Raw genomic sequence first — 22396 nt, forward strand, 5'->3', positions numbered from 1 at the left:
CAAACTTGCATTTAACATCTGTGTGTATTGCTATCAACTTTCATATGAATTATGTGCCCATGATGATCTCAGCTGTCGACTCTAGAGCAGGGCTAGGATGCAAGTTGTCCTACTTATTTCTCTGCTCCTGCTTCAATGCGCTTATGCTGCATGTAGCTTGATGTGCTACTTCACTAGGCTATCCTCTGAAATGTGTAGGGTGCCAATCTCAGAACTAGGGTCTGCAAGTTTAAGGTCAAGTGACACTTATGTACTGCAGTGTTGCCCTCAGCTCCTGCTGTTCCCAAATGGCTTGGCAAGGTCCAATGAGAGATACAGGTCTGGAGGCTTACCTTAGCTAGCCTTAGCTGTGAGGCCATTTAACTTTTTCTGGAAGGGGGCTGGGGGAGGGGAGTTAGGCTACATATGGCACTGACCCACTTTGTCACCTCTGTCCACTCCTGCTGGATAGTTTGCTTGGTTATCTTCTACTGGGTAGAAGGTAACCTTCACTGTCAACCTTCATTCACTTTTGATGCAGTGTTAGAAAAATAATGGTTCTTGCAGCTTCTCTTGTGGCTGTCTTTGCCCACAATCTTCAGTTATATTTGCCAGCTATCCCTTCAAGTAGGTGGCTTCATCAGCACTATGCAAAATTGGTGGTGCATTAGGTGAGCCACAAAAAAATAGCTCTGGTAGCCTGATTATTTTATCTAATTAGGGAGACCAATTTGGGGGCTTAATTGTGACCATGTGATGGGATGAACCCTTGAAGCTGTGTGCATTCTGCACTTGAGAATTTTCCATTGTTGCACACTAGTGCAGTTTTAATCATTAGCTAATCACTGTTGTTAAACTTTTCAGTTCTGTTGAAATAAATATCTGTTAGATAAGCTGTTTTATTGTGGCAGATAATTAACATGAATGACTAAAAACTGTTTAACAACTATTCAAGGAATATTTGAAGGTACTTTGTCCCACATATTTTGTTTTGCAATGTACCAAGAAACCATTGATTCAAAATCTAGAAATGATCTTTCTATAGAAAGAAAGCAAACTTTTACTTTCCTTACCTGTCATTGGTGCCTGAAGAAATGTAATTGAATATTTTGGAAGGTCACATTCTCCTCTTGGGCTAAAGGTCACTAATAGTACATTCCCAGAAACAATTACCTCACTCGTAATGGGTAGGCCAGTTTGGCTAAACCTACAAACAGAAGTATCTTGTTACCTTTTTGAAGTAATTTTTCTTAGCAGTAATTTTTACACACAGAAAATAAAATTAATTTTTTTTAAACTTCCAAACATTCTGAGTTGATGGTGTGGGAATAAATCAGTGGAATTTCCCAGGCGCTGGGGTTGAAAACCCATAACACTATCGATGCATCATTGACAGCAGCATTCAAAAGGGCTGGATTTAGGTTGGCTTTTGGATTCCACAGCATCAGAGCTACAAATAACATCAGTTATTTGGCAAGTGATATAAGAAGGGACAGGGCCAAAGGCAGGGACTCCCTACACTGGAAGTTTCCATGTCATCTACCTTCAGAGGAAACAAGGGTGGTGTTCACTGCAATCGTGCTGCCAAACTATTGAAGTGGGGCTTACTTGAGGGTCCAGGGTAGGACTTTCATAGGGAGCTGCCAAGGGCATCTCAAACTTATTTCCTTGATGGGAAACACCAGGCACCTTACAAAACCAGCAACTTCTCCAACAATTTGTGGCCTGTGGTGCAAGATGGGGTCTGTAGATGTTGGCAATTACTATGGAAATGAATAGACCTTCCCTGCAGACCTTGGCAGAATCATTGATAGAGGTCTTGGATGGGCAGTGTAAAATAGGTATGGTGATTACCCTAAAAAAAAAGGTGGCACTATAAGTTATTTAAAAGCCTTGCTAATCTAACAGCAATGATAATATAGAAATATTTCACATATATCCTGGTGTTTACACTGGCTACATAAATATTTTGTATTTCACATTTTACTTGTACGTGTTGCACTAGATTAATAGAAGTTTATTTTAACAGTATAATAACATTCAAAATATGACAGAGTTGCGAACTGTTCACTTATGGATGGATAGTACACATTTCTTGTTTCTGTTTTGTGTTGCTCGCATACAATTTAATAAGCTGGCTGTTGCAACAAGTTAACTTGCCTCCCAAATTAACATGACACCTCTCTTTTGTAGGCTGAAACATCCCATTCATCCTAAGTGAGGAACAGTTGAAAATGACATCAGGTATGATCTTTATTTTATGATGATATGTGATTCAAATGACATGTCAATCAACAGTGCAGTTAGAGTGCAGGGCATTGGCAGTTTCATATTGGAAAATGCTATACCTGGTGCACTTATTTCAAATGTTATTACCTAACTTTTATTAAAAGTAGCCAGGATCACTGTTACTTTTACTGCTTAGCCAACAATCTAGCAGAGCAGATCATTCGCCAGTTGCAAAACCTGCCCGATTTTCATCCATTGAAAGAAGCACTACCCCCAAGTGAGATCCACTGATTCTCGACCACCCCTAAGCACGAATCATGCCCTACCCCATAGCTGAGCAAAGTGTAGCACCTCTCAATTACTCTATGAGCAAGGGTCCAAACACCTCTTCCCTTGCCCTTCACCAGTGCCACCATCCACTACCCCACTCACCACCCCCCCCACCCCCCCACCCTCTGCCCAACCCCGACACCACCAGCACAGCACTCCAGTAAGGAAGAATCTCAGACAACTCTAAGCTAACAAAATGAAACGTGTGGCAGGTGGCCTTTGTACTGGAGCACAAACAAAACTAGAAAGTCTCAGTAGAATAATGTGCGAGTTGCAGAGGAACAGCACAATCACCACATGCAATGCTTTCACCAACACATTGGAAATTATAGAATTTTCCTTCCCATAGTCCCACCTCAATGGGATAAAACCAACACTCCTCTCCATGGAAAGGAAATCAGGACCAATCATTCCCTCCTTCCACCCAACTGAATATATAAGATGCACAAACATCCACCATCACCACCCCACTAATTGGGGTTGAGCAACAAAACTGCAGGCAACACCATCCTGACTTGGAGTTATATCACTATCCCTTCGCTGCCTGTGGCTCACAATCCTGGAACTCCTTTCCTAAGAGCACTGTGGGTGTACCTACACTACGTGGACCGCAGTGGTTCAAGAAGGCAACTCACCATCTGCTCATGGACGGTTTTTGAGATAGGCAATAAATGCTGACCTTGCCAGCTATACTCACATCCCATGAACAAATAGAAAAAAAATCCCCTTCCTCATAAAGCAATGAATACGGGAAATACTCAAGTGGTCAGTTCTATTAGCTGAAGCAGCAGCGGATTTGACTGTAATCAATCACACCTAGCTAGCTAGCAGTGTCATATGATTCATACGAGCTGTTGAAATGTTTCCACCACAGACGTAACTCATTGAGAATCCACTCCAAGTAGGGTCATGCAAAGTTCATTTGTTCAAAAAAAAAGTGCACTAGTAGTGAGTGACTTAAAACGAAACAATGGTGGGTGGAGTCATGTGAGGCAGCTGATGAATGAAAATTCCAGGCTACAAATCAACTTGCAGTTCCCACAGGGAGCCTTCTAATATCTAGTCAGGGTCAGGAGCATTAATTAAATCTCCCCAGCAAAATGATTCATAATTAATATCCTCTGACAGCTGCTTGCTCACAAGGTAATTGCTTGTTGGCAATCTTTTGTAAACATGTCACAATGAACAAAAATATTGTTTTGACTCTAGTATTTCTGTTCTATGTTTATATTAATATTTCTCCCCATTTTAATTAATGAGGCAAGACAAATCACTTGAAGGTCAACGACCACAAAAAATCCATCTCTGGAACACTTAATGTATTACAAGAGGTAAACGTTCAGCCTACAATTAAAAATCTATCAATTAAATATAGAAGACATTGAACCATTGATTCTGTTGAAGGGTCATGAGGACTCGAAATGTCAACTCTTTTCTTCTCCGCCGATGCTGCCAGACCTGCTGAGTTTTTCCAGGTAATTCTGTTTTTGTTTTGGATTTCCAGCATCCGCAGTTTTTTGTTTTTATCTTTATTATTTTGGTCTCACAGAAACTTTGTCTTTCACACGAGGGTTTCCAATCTCCATTCTTGAGGAACTTGCGTTGAAATCTTTTCCCAAATGACGCTTTCTCACAGACATCTTCAACAAGGATCCACCTCCAGGGCTTCGATTTCTTCCTCTGATGTTCCCCTCCTGTGGATTGCCACATGTGTTCAAACTCCACCTTCCACACACTCTCTTTGGCTTAGCAGGGCCAACAGAACACCACTACTGAAAACTTGGTATCTCCCTTGAGATCCAGAACTCACTTGACGTTCACTGTTACTTTAATTTTAGAGCAACTCATCTAAGATTCTTAGGCCTATTTTCCTCAGCAATCTTCTAGTATGCCCAGTTATGGAGAGACTTAAACTGCTCCATTAGAGCGTAATCACCAATTGAACTCAAACTGCTTTCTGTTTCTCTGTCTCTGTGGATCCCCTGTTACTAGGCAATGGTACAGTTTTCCCTGCTCTGTTTAACTTCCTTAATCCACTTCAAGTGTTGCAAAATCTCATTAAAATGCAGGTATACAAACAAAACTTCAGACTTGCTAACTCCATCTCACAGAGGAAAACTCTAAATGAAACTAGACCCAGATTTCATCCTTTTAACGCACAAATAAAACATATAATTTAACCTTAAACTTAAAGCTAAAACTTAAAGTTAAAGCTATAGCTTATTTCTAACACACGCAAATACACACATAACTTATTTAAAACTAACTAGTTCCTAATAGGAGATTTTGTTTTTAAGTCACATTTTTCTCACAATTTTTCTTTCAGATGGCAGCTGTTCATCACTCAGCCATCCACGTCTCCTCCAGACACATTTCTAGTTTCTTTGATTGTTTCATTCCCACTCTCTTTGGCATTGCACTATCGACACTTTTGCCATTTAATGTCTCCTGTCTTCCACCCTATCACAGAACTTCTCTTTCGCTCTTTTATTACCCTTCCCCTTTCATTTGCTTAAACCTATTACATTTCTAACATTTCCTAGTTCTGATGAAAGGCCATCGATCCAAAATGTTAACTGTTTCTCTCTTGACAGATGCTACCTAACCTGCTGAGTATTTCCAGCATTTTTTCTTTCATTTCAGATATGCCACATTTACAGCATTATGCTTTTGAGTTAACATCCACTACTGTCCTTGCCTGCTTTGAGGTTGCAATTGTGGCTGCAACCATTGGCAGATTTCAGTCACAAACTCAATCATGAAGCGAAGACATTTCGTGCACTGATCTTCGCTGGAGCTAAGCTAAGAGATTTGCTCCCCAAAGACTATGGTTGAATTTACCTTCCCACTGAGAGTTTTTCTTCCCCTCCCCTCTTCATCTTCCCTCCAGCAGATTGTCCTGAGCTGCATGGCCTCTCTTCATTATCCCAAAGATGCTCAATTCCCAGAGGGAGGCCTACCAGGCCACTCACTCAGTGCCAGTCAACCCATTCCTCATAGACTAAGCAGCATATGATAGATAGGACTAAGTGATTCCACAACCAACGGATCAGATCTAAGCTCTGCAGTCCTGCAGCATCCAGTCGTGAATGCTGGTGGACAATTAAACAACTCACTGGAGGAGGAAACTCCAAAAATCTCCCCATCCTCAATGATGGGGGAGCCCAGCACATCAGTGCAAAAGATAAGACTGAAGCATTTGCAACCACCTTCAGCCAGAAGTTTGAGTGGATGATCCATCTTGGCCTCCTCCAGAAGTCTCCAGCATCACAGATGCCAGTCTTTAGCCAATTTGATTCACTCCACGTGATATCAAGAAACAGCAGAAGATATGAGATACTGCAAAGGCTATGGACCGTGACAACATTTTGACAATAGTACTTGTGCTCCAGAACTAGCCATGCCCCTAGCCAAGCTCCTCCAGTACAGCTCCAACACTGGCATCTACCCAGTAATGTGCAAATTTGCCAAGGCATGTCCTTACACAAAAAACAGGGCAAATCCAACCCAGTCAATTACCGCCCCATCAATCTACTCTCAATCATTAGCAAAGTGATGTAAGGAGTGCTATCAAGAGGCATTTATTTAGCAATAACTTGTTCACTGATGCTCAGTTTGGATTCCACCAGAGCCACTCAGCTCTTGACCTCATTACAGCCTTGGTTCAAACATAGACAAAAGAGCTGAACTCCAGAGGTGAGGTGAAAGTGACTGTCCTTGACATCAAGGCAGCATTTGCCTGAGCGTGGCATCAAGGAGCCCTAATAAAACTGGAGTCAATGGAAATCAGGGGAAAACTCCCCACTAGTTGAAGTCATACCTAGCACAAAGAAAGATAGTTGTGGTTGTTGGAGATCAATCATCTCAGTCACAGGACAAGACTGCAAGAGCTCTTCGGAGTACATCCCAGGCCTAACTATCTTCAGCTGCTTCATCAATGACCTTCCTTCTATCATAAGGTCAGAAGTAGGGATGTTCGCTAATGATTGCACAACTTTCAGCACCATTCACGAATCCTCAGATACTGAAGCAGTGTGCACCCATGTGCAGAAAGACCTGAACACCCTTCAGGCTTGGGCTGATAATTGGCAAGTAACATTTGCACCACACAAGTGCCAGGCAATGACCATCTCCAACAAGGGAGAATCCATCCATCTGCCCTGGACATTCAATGCATTACCATCACTGAATCCCCCACTATCGACATCCTGGTGGTTACCATTAACCAGAAACTGAAATGGATCAGCCATATAAATACTGTGGTTACAAGAGTAGGTCAGAGGCTGGGAATTCTGCGGTGAGTAACTCACCTCCTGGCTCACCAAAACCTTTTCACCACCTACAAGGCACAAGTCAGGATTGTGATGGAATATTCTCCACTTACCTGGATGAGTGCAACTCCAACAACCCTCAAGAAGCTGGACATCATCCAAGATAAACAGCCTGCTTGCTTGGCACCTCATCCACAACCTTCAACATTCACTTCCTCCACCACTGATGAACAGTAGCAGCAGTGTGTACCATCTACAAGATGCACTGCAGGAACTCACCAAGGCTCCTTCAACAGCATCTTCCAAACCTGCAACTGTACCACATAGAAGGACAAAGGCAGCAGATGCATGGGACCACCATCACCTGAAAGTTCTCCTCCAAGCCACACACTATCCCAACATGGAGTCATAACAACATTACTTCACTGCCGCTGGTTCAAAATCCTGGACCTCTCTTCATAACAGCACTGTAGGTGTACCTACACCAGATTGACTGCAGTGGTTCAAAAAGACAGCTCACCGCCACCTTTTGAAGGGCAACTAGGGATGGGCAATAAATTCTGGCCTAGCCAGCAACACCTATCTCTCATGAAAGAATAAAAAAAAGTTAATCTTTCGCGAAGTATAGGCAAGCTCCAAAAACACAAGCAATCGCACTAATCAATCTGACATTACCCTTGCAAAACCAGCAGCCCACCCTTATCCACCCTGTGCGATTTCATGAAATTGCCGCACTTGTGTGTTAATTGCCAGTTAAATTAACCACAATAATTTAGTGATGCTAGTTAAAAGTGTATGTTTTTAAAGAGGAGATCAATGCTCCTGCAATGTCTAACTCTAATCTACTCTTCAGAGTTAGACAAATTTTTCATTGGCAAGAGAGTCAAGGGTTATAGAGGGTGGTGGGGGAGTCAGGCAGGAAACTGGAATTATAGCCAAGTTCAGGTCAGCCATGATCTTATTGAATGGGGGAGCAGGCTTGATAGGTCGAATGGCCTACTCCTGTTCCTATTTCTTACATCCTTTAATTTAAATCATGGAGTTCATTAAAATAGACTAATAATGATATATGAGATAAATATCATAGTCTGTAAAGCAAAACAGAAGAAATTAAAATCCATTTTCAAATTGATCTATTGCAAAGTTTCTCTGAATGACACGTACTTACTAACAATTTGCTTGGAGCCTGGGACCCAAGTATTGTACATTGCCACATTCATGCCAGTGCAGCCAGATCCTTCATCTTCAGTTGAAATTATAGTTTTGATGGAGTGATCACTCTCACTCTGCACCAGCCAATAGTTACTGCTGTTTTTGCTGCAGTTCACTAATCTCAGTGAATTAAATGTCTGTTCATTGCTCAATAACAGAACACGAAATACACACTGACCTAAAAAAACACAGAAACCCAAAGGAATTAGGATATTTAGGTCAAATACTTTAGTATGCGAGCCAAGTGGATCTTCCTAGCTAGGTACTTTATCCCGAACTAAGGAACAAAATTTCCTCAGAGTTGCATTTATGCACGTTAATGCGGTTTCTGATTTCTAGCAAAGTTATGATGGTGAAGCAAGATCAACTCATAGGAAATTCCTGGCCTAAGTCACTTGACAAAATCGACAAAACTTGCATTAATACAATGTTTTTGACAAATTAAAATGAGCTGAAGCACTTCTGAAGTAGAAAGTAAACTCTTAGGGCTGAATTTTGAGGTCGTCGGGCGGGCATGGCGGGCGGGCTAGAAGCAGAAGCACTTCAATGACCTGCTGTACTCAGGAAGGCTGAGTCCCATGTTGGCATCGGTCAGTGTGCAGAAGTGTTAAGGTGTGGCCATCCCCCCATGGACCTCAGGGATGCTAGAGTCTGAGTGCCAACTGTCAATGACGCTGGAGCTGGCCAAGGGGCTGAGGCTTGGCTGCTTGGACTGGTGCCTTGCAGCTCGAGGCCCACGACTCGGATGTGCCCTGCCAGGTGCTCCTCAGCTGGGGTTGGTCAGGCTGCAATGGTGCTACATGTACAGAGTGGACTAATCAATGCTCCTCTGTTGTTTCAGGAGAAGACTGCCCACCATAATATTGAAGGGTTGTAGACTGGCAGAGGCCCCATTAGCCTCTTAATTCTTTCCAAGTACAAGGAAGATGCCCTGAAGCTCGAGAGCTGACACAATTCACATGCAACCGGTCGTGGAGAGGCAGGGGTGCCAGACGAAGGTAAGAGTGCAATGCACAGAGGTGAGATTTTAGGTTTGTGCAACCATTCTAGTGTAGTCTGTTCATTGATGTGAGCCTCAAACCTGGAGTCCCCATTGATCATTGAAAGATGTGGGCACCATGATGCAGATCTCCATGGTCTCACCAGGGCGCCTGGCATGCACAGTGACAGTGTGATGACTTTAACTAATGACATGTCCCTGTTCTCCCTTTTAGACTCACCAGCAGGCATGCGCTCTCTGGACCCCAAAGGGCCTGACACCGGAGGACCACCGGGCTTCAGCTGCACCTGCTTCACACCTGCTCTCTGAAGCAGGCACCAGTGCAGATACCAGCACCTCAGTGGGCATTAGGTCAGTGGCTAGTATCTCAGCGCGCATTGGTGAGGGCACTTCACATTCGCTTGAGGTGCAGGCGAAGGCAGAGAGTGCCCAGGGCGCCTGCAGTTGGAGTACAGCTGGGCACCAGGACGATGCTGAGTCAAAGGCTGATGAGCCTCTGGAGTCGTCCATTAGGTGGCAAATGATGGATATCCAGTGAGATGTGTGGGAGGACCTGGCGGAGATCCATGAGGGTCTGCGTGCCATGGTCTCTGTAATGGAGGCATCCATAGGGAGCATCAGCACTGCGTTGACCGTCATGGCCGAGTGCACTGCCTCCTCCATGGAGAGAGTGGCAACTCTCATGGAAAGGCAGCTCCAAGGACAGAATCAGGGATTCCTGGGGTTGCACTCGGACCTGCAAGCCCTCACACAGGCACTGACCTCAGGTGATCAGTGTCCATGTGGGAGATGGATGCGGCACCCAGTATCCCAGCTAGGTGCCCGTTCATCTATGATGAGCAGCGAAGTCCACAGTGACCTCACATTGGTGCATGAGCTGCTTGTCATCTCTGTGGGCTCCTCTCAGGGTGCTCTGGATGATGGCAGCAGCTCCTCTGATAGTGACCATGGCATCTGATGAGGTTGCAGCAACTGGGGAGATGCCAGCTATGGCACTGGCTGCTCCCTTCCAGGCTGGGCCAGCACAGGCTCCACGGGCAGAAGACGACAGCCAAGGTCATCAAGGCCAACAAGACAGCAGAGTCAGCAGGCTGCCTCAATGCTGGTGCCAGTGAGGCGGGGGTGGGGCACTAAGATGTAACCCATAAACATAAGTTAAAGGCACCATGAGCGACAAGTCACAGGTGATTTTATGTTCCTTTATGTATACTGGTCTGGGGTTGAAGACCAGGAACGATTATGTAAATATTATTGAACTTTCAAAATGAGATAAATTGTGTTTTTGTCGGCATGGCCTAAGCATGCTTTACCTTTTTATTTAATTGGTATGCGGAACGTCAGTGTGTAATGCTGGATGTAGGTGGCTCTGAGCTTTATTGCACAGGTACTGAGGTTCTTTGTGTTCAAATGAAAAGATCCTTTCAGGCATCAGGGAAGGAGGCAGTAGCCCTGGCATACGGCTGAAGCTGATCTTTGGCAGCCTGGCGGAAGGAGCGTTAGATCAAGGCATCCCGGCCTCCCTGCAGGTTACCGAGGTCTACGTCCATGCCCTCAGCATTCTACTCGCCATCCTCCACTTCTGAATCACTGCTGGAATCATCATTTGTGGCTTGTGCAGCTGCATCAAGATCCTCTTCCCCCACTGGGTGCCCCCTCACCAGTGCCAGATTGTAGTGCTCCCCCTGAATGGTCCAGGCATCGGAAGCACATCTTGAGAAAACCTATGGTCCTCTCTACCACTGCCCTTGTGGAGGCATGACTCGTATTGTAACACTGCTCTGCCTCTGTTATTGGATGGCGGAGGGGCGTCATAAGCCACCTCTTCAACAGATAGCCTTGTCACCCAGCAGCCATCCATCCAGCCGGGCTGGAGCACTGAAGATCCTCGGCACCTGGAGTGTCTCAGGATGTAAGCGTCGTGGGAGTTGCCAGAGTACCTTGCACAGACTTGCAGAATCTGCATCCTGTGGGCACACTATCTGGACATTCACGGAATGATGAAGGCCCCCGGCCGACCCGCTGGAGCCTTGATCACCACATATGTGCAGACTATTGCACCCTGGATGTGGGGGAATCCAGCAATCGCTGCAAAGTCTCTGGCTCGCTCAGCCTGGCTGGCCTTGTCCGTATGGCAAAGAATAAAGGTCATTACCTGCCTGAACAGAGCTTCAGTCACCAGCTTGGTGCAACTGTGGACTGCTGATCGGGAGACTCCACACAAATCCCCCATTGACACCTGGAAAGAGCCGGAGGCATAGCAGTTGGCAGTTGAGGGCCACTGTGACCTTCAGAGCCACTGGCATGGGAGGTCCACCCACACAATCAGAGCTGATCTTAGACCCAATCATCTGACAAATGGAGGTCTCTCTGGAGAGGCGAAGCTTCCTTCAGCACTGCACCTTGGACATGTGGAGGTAGTTGCATTGCTGCCCGTAAAACCTGGCAGCAGGATAGTAGCATCTTCTGCGGCCCCTTCCATCTTGGAATTTCTGCTGGCCCTGTGCCCCTTGTGCCTTCGCCTCTCCTCTCACAGGTTGCTCCCCTGGAAGCTGCATTGAGACACCTGGCCTCCTCAAGACCACAATCACCATTACCAGAGTAATGGAAGGCGATATACCCCAGGGGCCTTGCAGACACTAATAAATCCTGAAATGAAGCCTGGAAATACTAAGAATAAAGCCCTAAACAGAGATAAAGCTGCCAAGTACCAATAAGTCACCAGCAGCAAGCTATGTGCCAAAAACCTCACTACTCACACTGGCAATACTGCTGACCCTTTTTATCCCGCCTTTGGGATGAGGTTTTTGAAATTGTGGGCTGCCCGCCTGTCTGTTTTGCCCCGTGCGACGAGCACAAAATCACACAGGCAACGGAAAATTGCTGGCAATTGGCTTTTTAATGGCCTGTTAATTGATGGCAGGCGTTGCTCCAGCACTTGCTTGTGCCCGCTGAGCAAAATATCGCGTGATGCACGATGACGTCGGGACGCTTGCCAGTTTCAATCCCCCCCGCCACCGCCCCAACCCCCACTTGCACCGAAACCCAAATACTCCTCTAGATTAAAGTTCACCTTATAGAACTGGCTTACAGTACAAAAGGAGGCCATTAGCCCACAATGTCTGTGCTCTTTCTTCTTAGTCCCAATTTCCTGCTTTCTTGATTTCCTCAGTGCTGAAACTTTTTCTTATTCTGGTACACATCCAATTCCCATTCAGTGTTATGATTGAATCACCTTCCACTACCATTTAGGCAATGCACTCTAGATTATAGTAACTCACTGCATAAAAATTCTAATGTTCCCCATATCTTTTCTTTAAACAATTATCTTAATTGTGTGAAGCAACTCCCTGCATTATAATCACTTCACTTCAAAATCAGTAATTCAATATGCTTTAAGGCATTTTAAAATGAGAAGTGTGATATAAATGCAATTATTATTTTAAACTGACATCTTCTGTTCTACCCAACTTTACATTCCAATGATTCCTCCCCTGAATACTGGTATCCTACCTCCACACTTGAGCTACTCACCAGTTTTCAAGCTTTGAACATATCCTGCTTTAGCAACTGTAAAAAGACCCAAAATAAACTCAGTCAATAATTTAAAAGATAGGGCACTTTCACTTTGAAGCATTACCAAATGACCCCTCATTTCCATCTCTATAGAGAGACCAAGGAAAGGAATTTATGGTTAAACAGAATAATCAATAACAAAATACAAATGTGCGTAAATTACTAAAGTTAACCTAAATAATTTGCCATGATTGTGGCAAAATTTACTGTTAAGCTATGTTCATAGTTTATGGCTCTATGATTATAAATAATGCTTTTAGTGCTGGCCATTCTTACTTTTATAAAGGATAGCACAAGCTATACTAGGTTAGGATAATGTCTTCTTTTAATTCACAAGTCCTTGCTTCACAAGGTAGACGAAAGTGAAGATTATTTGGCCTATCTAGTGGCATAGAGCACAAGAACAAGGAGGAGCTTACATAAGACACTAGTTGGATCTCAGCTGGAGTATTGTGTACAGTTCTGGGCACCACACTGTAGGAAGGATGTGAACGCATTGGAGAGTGTGCAGAAGAGGTTTGCAAGAATGGTTCCAGGGATGAGAAACTTCAGTTATGAAAATAGATTGGAGAGGTTGGGACTGTTCTTCTTGGAGAGGAGAAGGCTAAGAGGAGATTTGATAGGGGTGTTCAATATTATGAGGGGACTGGGTGAAATAGATAGGAAGAAACTGTTCCTGCTCGTAAAATGATTGAGAATGAGAAGGCACAGATTTGAAGGGATTTGTCAAAAAAGCAAATGTGATGTGAGAAAAAACTTTTTCGCTCAGCGAGTAGTTTGAGTCTGGAATACACTGTCTGGAACTGTGGTGGAGGCAAGTTCAATTGAGGCATTCAAGAGGGTATTGGATGATTATTTGAATACAAACAATGTGGAAGGGTACAGGGAAAAGGCAGGAGAATGGCACTAAGTCATAATGTTCATTTGGAGAGGTGGAGAAGACACAATTGGGCCGAATGGCCTCCTTCTGCGCCGTAACAATTCTGTGATTCTGTGATCTTATCTCATTTATCTGGAAAGACTTTACAGACTCTGTCACAGCATCCAAAAGTATGACCACAAATTTAACTGAGCAATGTGCATTATTACACCTTAAAGAGACATACAAAGTTACAATACTTTAGCAGCATTTTTGGAAGCCACATTTATTCCTATAGTGCAAAGGTAAATGTTAAACACTAAACCACAATCTTACAACATAGTTTACCAGCTTGGTTTAGTGTTAAAGTAATCAACAATATAAGTTTTCTTCTGTTATCTTTGGCTGGATTTATACAGTATATAAATGAAGTCCTTACATTTTAGTGCGATTGAAGATGGTTCAACTTCGATATTCTCTCCCGTTCTGTCAGTATAGAGATGCTGTCGTAATACATTTAACAACACTTCTGCACTTAGTGTATATTTAATCAAAAGGTCATGTTCTTCTGGCATTGCAAATTGCAGCCAGAAATAGGCAGTACCATTGCTGTAAATAAAAATAACAATATCAGAAAGAAAATCAGTTAAGTTCCCCTTCATTAATCAAAATTATCTATTGCAAACCTTAAAAAAATGTAGTTTGTAGTGAATGATTTGACAGACTAGTGACTGATTAGCATCTCTCAGCTCATTCAATTTACAGAGTGAGTAGCTGAACCACAGTTCTCAACCAGAATCTTTGGTCTGAGTCAGCTGATTTCAGCTAGAGTAATAGCAGGGACTGACCTGGGTTTAAAAGGGAAGATTAACCAGGGTTCCAGCTTCAGATTGCCATCAACAATTCCTAACTGGTAGTGCACATGTGTACATCAGGTGAGGACTGAATCAGACTCAACTCTGATTCTCCTATGGAAAAACAGTCTGTGAATGCTCACTATCAAATAAGCACATCAATAGTGGCTGCTTGGAAAAGACACTGTAGGGAGTTTGCTCAATGGAACTGTGGCCCGGTGGCTTCAAGAGAGGAAGGAGGGGAAGAATGATTTGATGACATTTAGAGCTAAAATAAGTGACTAATACAGTGGCATGATATTAGGAATTTAAGAACCAGTTTATAATGGATATCTTTCAGCTTAGGAAACGAATGGTCACTTAATTTGTAATGGCAAGGGTGAGATCATGTCTTCAAAGAAGGTAATTGTAGGAAAATTGGCAATTCTAAAACACACAATATAACGTTCTTTAAAACGAAAGGATAATATTAGAATTCTATATGCTGGAACTAAGCAAAGAAGTTAATCATTATTCGTTGGCAACTCCAATAATAACATGCACTATTTCAGCTGAGGTCTCTGAGGAAGTTGTAAACATCCAACTTGCACAACTGTGGGCTAAGTAGCATGCTCTGCATCTTGCAAGACTAAGCAGAAAGGAATTCATGGAAGCATTTAATATCAGAACACCACTGTCCAATCCATGACATGAATGCTAGCAAAAATGAGAAATGTGGCACCTAATTGGAGTCCTGTCAATTATCGAACTAATTTAACCTGGCAGTTATAGTTATCGAAATATGCAGATCAGGTTTACTGACAACTTATCCATCTGTCAGAATTGTTCATCTTGGATCAGTCACAAATGCCACTGTCCCATTAAGTGGAATTGAAATTGTGGAAGTAACTATTGTATAAAATTTTCAAGTTATAACATAAAATTTAAAACAGTGCAACAAAGGGCAGAAGTGTGAAAAGTAAAGTTGGAAGATTAAAAAAGGAAAAATGCTTAAACAGAAGTAAAACTAGTAAACTGCACCATAGCTGCTTATTAATAGCTTGAGGACTAAATATGATAGCCCCTGAAAACAGATGCAAGGATCATGATGCTGAATGCAGCACTGAACCTAACACAGTGCAACAATCTATCAGTACTGACATTCCAACAGCGAAGCTTATCCTCTCTATTGAACCTTCGATAACATAGTGCACCCTCAGTGCTTGCCAACTGAGAGTGCAGTCCTCCTCAGTACTGCTCCTCTGACAGTGCAGCACTCCCTCGCTACTGCCCCTTTGCAGCATGCCCTCAGTACTTCCCCTCCAACAATGTAGCACCCCCTCCTTATTGACCCTCTGTCACTGCAGTGCATCCTCAGAACTGACCTTCTAACAGTGCCGTCCTCCTCAGTACTGTCCTGCAGGCAGTGCAGCACTGTAGTGGGACTTGTTAAATTGCAGATTTGCTGATGTATTTTAGTTACTTGTCTGAAATTTGTGTTGGTATATCTGGGTTTTATTGTGCTCTGCAGTGTTGGGTATATCTCTCACGCTGTGTAAATGAATTTAAGATTAGTCTGAGCTGGAAGAGGTGATGATGAGGTCATAGAGTCATTACAGCACAGTTAGGTGCTATTTGGCCCAACAGGTATATGCCGGCTATCTGTAGAGTTCCATTCCCCCGTTCTATCCCCAAAACCCTTTATTTCCCTCAAGTGCCAATCAGATTTCCTTATGAAATCATTCATCATCCCCTTTCTATTAACCTTATAGGCAGTGAATTCCACCTCAAAATAGGTTCTTCCTCACATCGTCCCTGAATCACTTTCCCAAAACCTTAAATCTGCGTTCCCTAGTCCAGTACCATCAGCTCATGGAAACAGTTTCCATTGTTTATCTTATTTAAACCTGTCATAATCTTGTGCACCTCTCAAGAAGAATAGAAAAGCAGCATATTATTTAAATGGAGAGAGAGTGCAGAACTCTGAGGTGCAGGGTGATCTGGGTGTCCTTCTCCGTGAATCACAAAAGGTTCGCATGCAGGTACAACAAATGGTTATGAAGGTAGATGGAATGTTGGTGTTTATTGCAAAGGGAATCTTATATCAAAGTAAGGAAGTTTTACTACAGCTGTACAGTGCCTTAGTGATCCTATATCTGGAGTATTGTGTACAGTTGTGGTCTCCTTACTTAAGAAAGGATATAATTGCAGTAGAAGCTGTTCAGAGAAGGTTCACTTTACTGATTCCTGGGATGAATGGGTTAGCTTATGAAGAAAAGTTGAGCAGGTTGGGCCTATACCCATTAAAGTTTAGAAGAATGAGAGGTGTATAAGACCCTGAGGGGACTTCGGGTGGATGCAGAGATGATGTTTCCCGTTGTGGGAGGGTCTAGAACTAGGGGATACAGTTTAAAAATTATGGGTCTCCCATTTAGGACTGAGATGAGAAGAAAAGAAGAAATTTGTTTTCTCAGAGGGTCGTTAGGCTATGGAATTCTTTTCCCCAGAGAGCAGTAGAGGCTGTATCATTGAATATATTCAAGGCTGAATTAGATTTTTGATCGATAAGAGAGTCAAGGATTGTAGGGGGCAGGCAAAAAAGTGGAGTTGAGGCCACAATCTGTTCAGCCATGGCTCGAATGGTGCTGAATGGCCTATCCCTGCTCTCAATTCTTGTGTTTTTGTGTATCAAACCTTCAATGGAAGGTGCTGTCAAAGAAGCCTTGATGCAGCGCATCTTGTAGATGGTATACACTGCTTCCAAGGTACATCGGTGGTGGAGGGAGTGAATGTTTAAGGTGGTGGATGGGGTGCCAATCAAGCGGGCTGCTTATTCCTGCATGGCATTGAACTTCTTGACTTTTATTGGACCTGCACTCACCCAGGCAAGTGGAGAGTATTCCATCACACTCCTGACTTGTGCCTTGTAGATGGTGGACAGGGTTTGGGGAATCAGGAGGTGAGTTACTCCTTTTATCTGCTAATTGAACCTGTTTGCAGCCCTTCTCGTAAGCTTTTAAGATTAACTTACCCATCGTGCAATAGTGACAGCACAAAGGAACCTTTCAAAAACTTTTCAACATTTAAAAACAATTTAATTTACTAAAAATCTGACTGTTCACCAACGAACCTAGTAAATGGTTCTGTGTAGCTTTTAGAAGTCATTTCAATCATTTATAATCAGGTTGCTCACAGGTGGTGGACAATGCACTTAGTAAAAAAGCTTAATTTTTGTGATAAATCCATTTTCAGCCTTATTATTAAAACTGCGCCAGGTTACAGCTCTTAAAGATATCAAGGAATATTTTGAAATAAACAAATAATTACATTCCAAAAAATTGCCTGACTGCACTGGTTCTTGGAACAATTTAGGTTTGGCAGCCTGCAATTGAATTTGAGTGGAGGTTTGAGCAGGAAATGGCCAATGCAGACAGCTAGCATGCTTTGGAGTCAATTTCTGTTGGATGACTGATCGTGCTCCAATTACCTATTTTGAGGATTAAAATAATATTAAGATTGTAGGTAAGATTTGCCCTAACCTGTTTTATTCATAAGATGCTTCTTAGTGTTTCTTTCTGGTTTTAATAGGATTACATAACATTTTGGAGCAAATATGCAGATAAGCAGACCAAAGTTCGATGCCAAAATGGCAAAGATCTCAACAGCCATCTACAAGGCGCAAGTCAAGAGTGTGATGGAATATTGTTCACTGGCTGGATGAGTGTAGCTCCAACAAAACTCAAGAAGCTTGACACCATCCAGGACAAAGCAGACCACTTGACTGGCACTCCACATACTACCTTAAACGTTAATTCCCTCCACCACTGATGCATAGTAGCAGTGGTGTGTACCATATACAAGGTGCACTGCAGCAACTTGTAAGCCTTCTTTAACAGAACTTTCCAAATCCACAACCTCTACAACTTAGAAGGATGAGAGAAGTAGATACATCGGAACACCACCATCTGCAAGTTATCCTCCAAGCCACACACCATCCTAACTTGGAATCATATCACTGTTCCTTCACTGTCTCTGAATCAAAAACCTGGAACTCCCTTCCTAACAGCAGTCTGGGTGCACCAACACTAGATTGACTTCAATGGTTCAAGAAGGAAGTTCACCACCACCTTCTCAAGGGCAATTAGAAATGGGCAACAAAATGCTGGCCTTGCTCGTATCCCATGAAAGAATTTTTTAAATTGTCAAGCTGCTTCAGACTCTTGTATATTTCAATGAAATCACCTCTCATTCTTCTAAACTCCAGAGAATGTAGACCCAATTTACTCAGCCTTTCATAATAGGACAACCCCTCATCCCAGGAATCAATCAAGTGAACCCTTGCTGTACTGTCTTCAAAGCAACCATACCTTCATAAATATGGAAACCAAAACTGCGCACAGTACTCCAGGTGTGATCTTACCAAAGCCCTGTACAATTGTTAAGACTTCCTTATTCTTGTACTCCAATACTGCAATAAAGGCCAACATGCCATTTGCTTTCCTAATTGCATGCTGTACCTGCATGCTAACTTTGTGTTCCTTGCATGAGTAGATGCAAATACCTCGGAACATCAACATTTACAAGCTTCATGCCTTCTAAAAAATGACCTGCTTTTCTATTCTTAATATCTAAGTGAATAACATCATACTTCCCCACATAACACTCCACCTGCCACCCTGTTGCCCCCCCTCACTTAACCTTTCCATGTCTCTTTGCAGCCTCTTTGTGTCCTCCTCACATCTTGCATTCCCACTTAGCTTGGTATCATCAGCAAACTTAGATGCACAATTAAATGCTTAGCGTATTGGCAGGTTTGCCAGAAAACTTGCACATAATGTCAAAGAGCCAGGCTCCAACTTCACACAGGACTTTGCACAGAGCTTGAAGCTCAACCTTTCCAGCAGGTGACTGGTGGCCAACTCCAGTCTTAATGTACCATCTAATGGCTGATGTCTCAGCTTTCATTGTGGCACAAGCAAAAGCTATCCAAATTCTGAATGCTGCATTTGAAACTCAGACTGCTGCATGCAAAGTCAGCTTTCTGCCATGCCAGCTCATCTTGCTACGCTGTATGCTTACCAGTGCTCAAAGGGGTTTGCAGGGTCTCACAGCAGTCCAGCAATCTGTCCTCCAACAAATTACTAGGATCGTTGAGGTGCCATATCGTGGGAGTGGTAATGGCTCTGTGGAGAGTTTCTCTCTCAGGATACTGCATTCGTCCCTCAACCACTTCCACCCAGCCAGTGTCCTAGCTATTGCCTGTCAGGCAGCCAGCCCAGACTGCTGCTGTCTTAGGTCAGACCTTCAAGGTCAAGAGCTACTTGGCATCCTCCAAAGCCATATGCAGCCACTGGGGTGATACTGCATTGGAGAATTAGGACAGGCAAAAGCACACAGAAGACAGGAACTAAGAAATGCACGAGGGTGATTAGTTGAAATTTGTATGCAAAATGGCATACTTTGATTTATAAATCTGGTTTGAAATGCTTATTTTGTGTTGGCTTTTATTTTTGTATTGAGGTCAGTTGGACACTGTAGTAGTCAGTGACATAGGGAAGTGAAGGTGTTGGACTCTTGGTGAATGGGAAATTATGGTTCTTTTTTCTAGTATCGCAGTTGGATGAGTTATTCACGTACAGCCCAGCCACAAAGGGCTGTCTAGGTTGCCTCTTCCTTTCCTCTTTCTCTTCTTCTCCTCCTAATCTATTCTTCATCCTTCTTCTGTTCCTCCTTTGGCTCTTCAGTTGCTCGCCATATAGCTGGTGGCAAAGGCTGTGCCTTTATGATAGTAACATTGTACAGCTAATAGTAGACATTCACTCTACTGAGCACTGCATGATTCCTCCAGAGTGGTCCATGCAGCAGAAGCATTGTTTGAGCCAATGGTGTGCACTATCACATTTTGTGTGACAGCATGGCTTTCATTGTATGCATAATGCCTACTACTTGTTTGTGGGTTGCACACCAGAGTCGTCAGCCATGTTGTCAATGGATAGCACCCTGAACATCATGGGATCTCCTGCTGAGCGTCCATTCCCAGTCCTCCTTTCCCTCTTCTATTAGCCCCTCCTTGCCCTCTGTACACTCTGCTCAATCTACCAGTCTTGCTATATTCCAAGGGGAATGCTTACTACTGCACTATTGGAAGCAGCGTAAGCCACATAAAAAAACTATTTGACTCACTAATATCCTTTAGGAAAGAAAATTTGCAATCCCTACTAGCCTGGCCTGTATGTTACTCCAGACCCACAGCAATCTGCTTGATTCTTAACTGCCCTTTGAAATGGGCTAGCAAGCCTCTCAGTTGTATTCATGACAGTGGCTCATCACCACCTTCTCAAGGGCATTTAGATATAGTCAATAAATGCTGGACTACCCAGTGATGCCCATATCCCATAAATGAATAAAAGAAAACTGACTTGAAATTAGTTAATGATCCCTTAAAATAGCGGTCCTTCCTGCTTCTGAGTACATGTTCAGCTGTGCGTGATTAACAGGCAATGTTAGCTGGAGCACTGAGCTCCAAAATGGTAGCATGGGCATCAAATCAGCATATGGCGTCAACATCTGCCTACTCTGCCAGATGTCCACTGCATGCGTGTGCACTATCGTCCTTGTCAATATGGTGTACGGTGCAGTTTGCACCAAAAAGGTGTGCATACATGCCACCGATGCCATTTTGGATTTCTAAGGCCAGTCACAGTATCCATAAAACAGGCACTATGCATCAAATTTTGCATCAAAGTCTCTGAATCAAAAGACCAATGTAATGTTATTACAATGGAATGTGATCGTGTATATGAAGGCTGGTTAAACTAAGATAAGAAGGTGACTGAGGAACAAAGATAATGATCACAGATGGTGACTTAAAATAGCGGTTCCTAGGGAAGAAACCATGGCTGGGATTTTGCACTCCTGCATGCGGCGGGTGCCATGACAGGCAGGAGCGGAAAATATCGAGAGATCAAAAAAATCAGTTTACCGCCGTTATAAAAGCAGTCCGGGATCGTCCACTCCAGCCGTCAAAGGCGGACCGCGGTACATCGAGAATGTAATTTTAATACATTTGCATCTCAATATAAGGGCTGCTCGCCAGAATCATCCTCCCACGTTGAGTGAAGAGGGCATGTCGGCATTTAATTAGACCGACGTGTTTCACAATGGTTTAAAAGAGACGTGCACCTGGCAACCTGCACTTTGCTTGTGACTTCCACGTTCATTCGCCTACCTTGCATCACACAGCACTTGCGGCAACCCAGACACAGTGCCAGGCTTCACAGGCAGCACAACATTGCTTTCCATGGGGTGTCAGAAGCAAGCCTCTACCTACCAGACCAGCGGTAAAGCAGGGCTGGCTTTTAATGTGCTGGAGGGCAAGGCCTTCACTGGTGAAGGGGGGAAAGTTGCACTTAGACACATGACTGAGGGGTGGGTGGTGGGGAAGTGTCAGATGGGGAGAGAGTCGGTTACAGAATGTCAAAAGTGACTTTGGGCCAAAATGGGCTGATCTTTGAGAGAAGAAGTGCTTCAGTGTTGAGCTTGCAAAGACTGTCCTTCTGCCAGTCCAGGCAGTGGGGATGGCATGTCAGTCCAGTCTCAGACGTGCCTAGAATGCTACATGCAGGGCGTTGTCTAACATCACACATTTGTCCATGGGGTTTCTGGCATCAGATGGGCTGCAGATAGCACATTCAGTCAGGGGAGGCATCTGCAGACTTTAGATGGGAAAAAGGTATTGTGGAGGCATTCAAGGGTGTCAGAAGAGGCAGCGGTGGCAGGGGGGTGGGTGGGTAGATGTCAAATTGTGCAAGTGGCCTCAAGATGGAGAGAGGTGAGAACCAGATGGGATATAGCACATCTACCTCACCATGTTCTGGGGGTAACAAAGGGGTATTCACCACAATCACGATGGAAGGGTTGAAAGGTTCCTGGATGGAGGGAAACCTGAACATTAAGCTCCTCAGGATGATGGGAGGGATTTCCACACTCCCACAGGGAGAGTCCAAACTGGTCTGGTAGTGAGAGCTCAGCACCACCATCTTCCAACCTGCAGCAACATTACAGTACAAAATTAAAATGAAGAGATACTCTGCTGCTGAGGACCAGTTGG

The 22396-nt window shown here is 43.7% G+C and overlaps 1 protein-coding gene across 5 annotated transcripts in view; it reads right to left on the minus strand.

Moving 5' to 3' along the window:
• The window catches only part of LOC121290649 (TPA-induced transmembrane protein homolog), a 67319-nt gene that overhangs the window by 28735 nt on the left and 16188 nt on the right, over positions 1-22396 (minus strand). For all 5 annotated transcript variants that reach the window (XM_041211373.1, XM_041211374.1, XM_041211376.1 and 2 more), the window contains 4 exons: positions 13893-14062; positions 12553-12588; positions 7974-8199; positions 1053-1186 (listed from right to left, as the gene is read on the minus strand). In XM_041211373.1, coding sequence (XP_041067307.1) covers positions 1053-1186; positions 7974-8199; positions 12553-12588; positions 13893-14062 — 566 coding nt within the window. The remainder of the gene's footprint in view (positions 1-1052; positions 1187-7973; positions 8200-12552; positions 12589-13892; positions 14063-22396) is intronic.

The sequence above is a fragment of the Carcharodon carcharias genome, chromosome 18 (assembly GCF_017639515.1).
Source record: "Carcharodon carcharias isolate sCarCar2 chromosome 18, sCarCar2.pri, whole genome shotgun sequence".
NCBI lineage: Eukaryota > Metazoa > Chordata > Chondrichthyes > Lamniformes > Lamnidae > Carcharodon > Carcharodon carcharias.